Source organism: Syngnathus floridae, chromosome 1 (assembly GCF_059516105.1).
Source record: "Syngnathus floridae isolate MCC-2025c chromosome 1, RoL_Sflo_1.0, whole genome shotgun sequence".
NCBI lineage: Eukaryota > Metazoa > Chordata > Actinopteri > Syngnathiformes > Syngnathidae > Syngnathus > Syngnathus floridae.
The window spans coordinates 13,757,530-13,761,203 of NC_142413.1; the positions used below are offsets into that span (position 1 = coordinate 13,757,530).

General features: G+C 48.6%; 1 protein-coding gene across 1 annotated transcript in view; it reads right to left on the bottom strand.

Annotated features, from left to right (window-relative positions):
• purab (purine-rich element binding protein Ab) overlaps positions 1–3,674 on the bottom strand; it is a 4,616-nt gene extending 942 nt beyond the window's left edge. The window contains exon 1 of the mRNA XM_088388116.1: positions 1–3,674. This exon is cut by the window's left edge and continues 942 nt beyond it. Coding sequence (XP_088244242.1) covers positions 2,739–3,584 — 846 coding nt within the window. The 5' untranslated portion in view covers positions 3,585–3,674 and the 3' untranslated portion in view covers positions 1–2,738.

A 3,674-nucleotide genomic window follows, 5' to 3' on the forward strand; every position in this document is an offset into this window, starting at 1 on the left:
ATGTACATGACATTTGGAAACATTTTTGTCATTGTACACAATTAATGGGGCGTCTATGATGACTACTGCTGCATGGAAAAAAAAAAACCATAATGCTAACTGCAGGAGCCAACAACCAAGACCATACTGTCAATCCAAACTTGCTTTGGATGCTGTAAGCCGACGTTCGTCCTTGGTAAAAACACGGAAAGTGTGAGTTTCATTGACAAGTGGCCTTGGACTCCTCATATTTGGCCATACAAACATTCACAGAAATTGTTCTATTTCCAGTTTTGGAACACAACTTGACTAGAGACCATAAATGTTTGTTTGATGAATATTAGTTCATCCACATCATGGGCAAATATGAGGAATACATTTCTGTTCACGACACAATTCTGTCATTCTGTTGGTGGTGCTAAGCCTTTAAAGTGCAGTGCCCGATTTTAGGCTTTTCACAAAGTGTCCAAGAGACAATAGTTTTCCTACAGAATGATTAAAGTACTTTTCAAGCACTCGACTTTTAGCTTGTTAGTGACCTAAAAGTCCAACTCAAGTGAAACATGTTTGAAATAAACGAAATAAACGAAACGAAACGAAACCATGGGACAAATCTGAATTTGTATGTCTTGTCATCCGTGGTCTCAGGTGAGGAAGAGGTCACACTCAGCCTCCAAGCACACTCCTGGATTCTAATGCGAGGAGGCCTTGTTGGAAATACAGTAGAGGCCTCCAAAACACTCCAAAAGCAATATGAGGCCTCAGCTGGGGGTGGGGTGGGGGTCTGTGTGTGTATGGAGGGGGGTTTGGGGGGGACCCCAAAGTGAGTGCAAGCCACGGCAGAGAGGCTGTCCACGTTGTGTGTGAATGAGGCAGAATAAAGGAAAGGAGAGTTGTTTGTAGTGGGCTAGCAAACCCAACACACTGATCCCAGTTTTAAAGAACTACGTAGCTGAGGGTGGGGGGGGGGGAAACATCACGTTGTTAAGTCAGCACATTGCCATGCTTTCAAATGATCATATACCTATTTATTATTGTCATCTTGTAAAAGTCCATACACGTGACACTACGCCATGATCGGCATGCATGTAATATTGCACACTAACAAGAAATGTCCCTCTCTCGTAAATTGCTCTGCCTCCGTCCGGGAGGGAGAAACATGAGACGATTTTGGACAAGACAAAGCGATAGGAAGGATGAAATGAAGAGCAATCAGAAGAACAATGACATATACATAAAGTGAGCTAAGGAGCAATGGAGGGGCTATAGCACCATAGTGAGATATACTGCCTCGGCCCTGCACTGACAAAAGGTGCAAGGACGCCTCGCCTGGTTCTTTAACAGCTTTTGTCACCACTCCACCCAGACAAATCGTTTCGTCGAGCCTTTGTAGATTTCTGTTTCCTTCACTGCCAACCTTTTAACATCCTGCTTTGCGCAAGGCTGCCGACAACATCTCAAGAACACTGAGGCATTCCGAGGAGTGAGAAGCCACACGGCCAGTTGGCAACCAGGGCGCTCATCACCCCGCAAGGCCTCCCCAGACTCTCTGCAGCAGAACACCTTCCCGTCGGTGTCAGAGCCCCTGATCCATGCACCCGTGGATCCGGTAGCCCTGGTCAGTATGGAGAATATATCTGCCTACGTAACGACGCTCCTAAATGAAAGTTGATAGAATTCACAGACCATCCACGCGAGGACAAGTAAACGAGTGGAGTGTATAAGGCACGGGTTGTAATGATGTCAGAGAGGATGCCTGCACTGCGCAGGCGTGTCTTTTCCCCTCCCTTAATATTAACCTTTTGCACACACCCAAATTTAGCCCCCCACCACCACCCCACCCCTCGGGAGGATACAAGCAACAACAACAAAATCCCACAGAAAACGTGGGTATCTCAATAAGGACTTTTCTTTTTACAGCTGATTCACAAAATCATAATTATTACATCTAAGTTAGCACTTTTGTCACTGAAGTTTCTATGGACATGGTGCAGGAAGGTCGGATCCTTATGACAGCACGAAGATCGACTTATCTCATTCCTTGAAGTGCATAAGGGCTGCAATTTTTATTTTCTCAGCATAATAGTAATGCTTTAGTTGTGCATTTGTAGGTCAATTTAAAGAGGAGCTTAGTTCACCAAACTTCTGCTCTTACCATGAGGCTACAAGCATGCAGACAGGTTTTTGCTATTCTGCAGGTCTCACACCTGTAGAGCGCTTCCATATTCAGTCTGCGTACCTTTATAATAAACTATACATTAGGGATATAGTCGATAAATACTCTTTTTGTGCTGATGTCAAATATGCATTTGTGACAAGACTGTTATTTTTACGTAATAGAGCTGTGTTGTCGTTTCTGGTGAAATCTTTCGTATTTTTTTTTTAAATAGCTTTTGATGTGTGCAAAATCTTTCGACAGAGATATAAACACTGTTCATCGTCACTGAAATCAAGTAAGAAACAGTTGAAATGTTACAGTTAAAAGTCCTTGATAGCAGCGCTTACTGTGACATGGTGATAAAGTGGGTGACATCCAGTCAAATGAGCGAGGAGACAGCCGAGGTGCTGCCTTGTCTCTGGAGCTCGTGTGTGTGCGTGGAGGGGGAGTGGGTGGGGGGTGATTCCCTTGGAGATCTCTCTTTCCAGTCACTTGACACTATTAAGTCTCATTCCCTCGATGAGTTCTCAGTTTTTGTTTCGCGTCGTAAGTCAGTCAGTCAGTCAGTACGTCAGTCAGTCAGTCAGTGAGAGTCAGTCAGTCAGTCGTCGTCGCCGTCATCTGCGCCGTGCGGGCCCTCAGGTAGCAGTTCCGAGGCCCGTTTCTCTCGACTCCTCTCCTGGATCTTCCGCATCTCCTCCGCGTATTTGCAGAAGGTGTTGCCAAATTTAGACCACACTTTGCACGGAACCGTGATGGAGTTTCGGTAGGTGGGCTTCACCTCGCTGACCCGCATAAACACGCCGTACTTGTTGGAGCCCACGTCGAAGAAGAAGCGCTTGTTGTCCACCGTGAGCGAGGTGCCCTCCGGGAGCTCGGCCGGCTCCTCGTCTACGCCGTAGTCGTCGATGAGTTTGGCCAAAGCGTCGCGGAACTCGATGAGCCCCTGTGCCGGCAGAGCGATGGTCTGGCCTTGCGAGCTTCCCAGTCCGGGCCCCCGATTAACGGTCTGCCGGATCCTCAGGAACCGCCCCCTCTGGTTCTCCTTCAGATCCATGTAATATTTCCGATTTTCCCGCACCAAGAATTCGCTCTTGAGCGCCCGCCGGGGCTCATCCTGCACCAAGTCGGGGTTGCTCGGGCCCAGCTGGGCGTAATGTTCGATAAAGTCACCGAGATAATCACGGAACTCCACGGCCACCGACATGGAGAGCGTGAGGCGGCTCTTGTTTCCTCCAGCGCCGACCTCGGCTATCTTGAGGAAGCGTCCTTTAACATTCTGCTTGACGTCAAGGTAGAATCGCTTGTTCTGGATGTCGACCCGCTTGGAGGCGAGCTCCTCGGTGTCGTGCTGTAGCCGGGACATGGCTCCCATCGCACCCGGCGGCAGCGAGCCAGGGCCTGCGGTAGGCCCTCCGTGGTCACTGCCGCTGTCTCTGTCCGCCATGATGCTGCCTTCCCTGCTTTACCTTCCTTCTACCGTCTCCCTCTGCCTGCTGCAACCTCGACTGCCTGTCAAAACGGCTCCGGCGCGCTA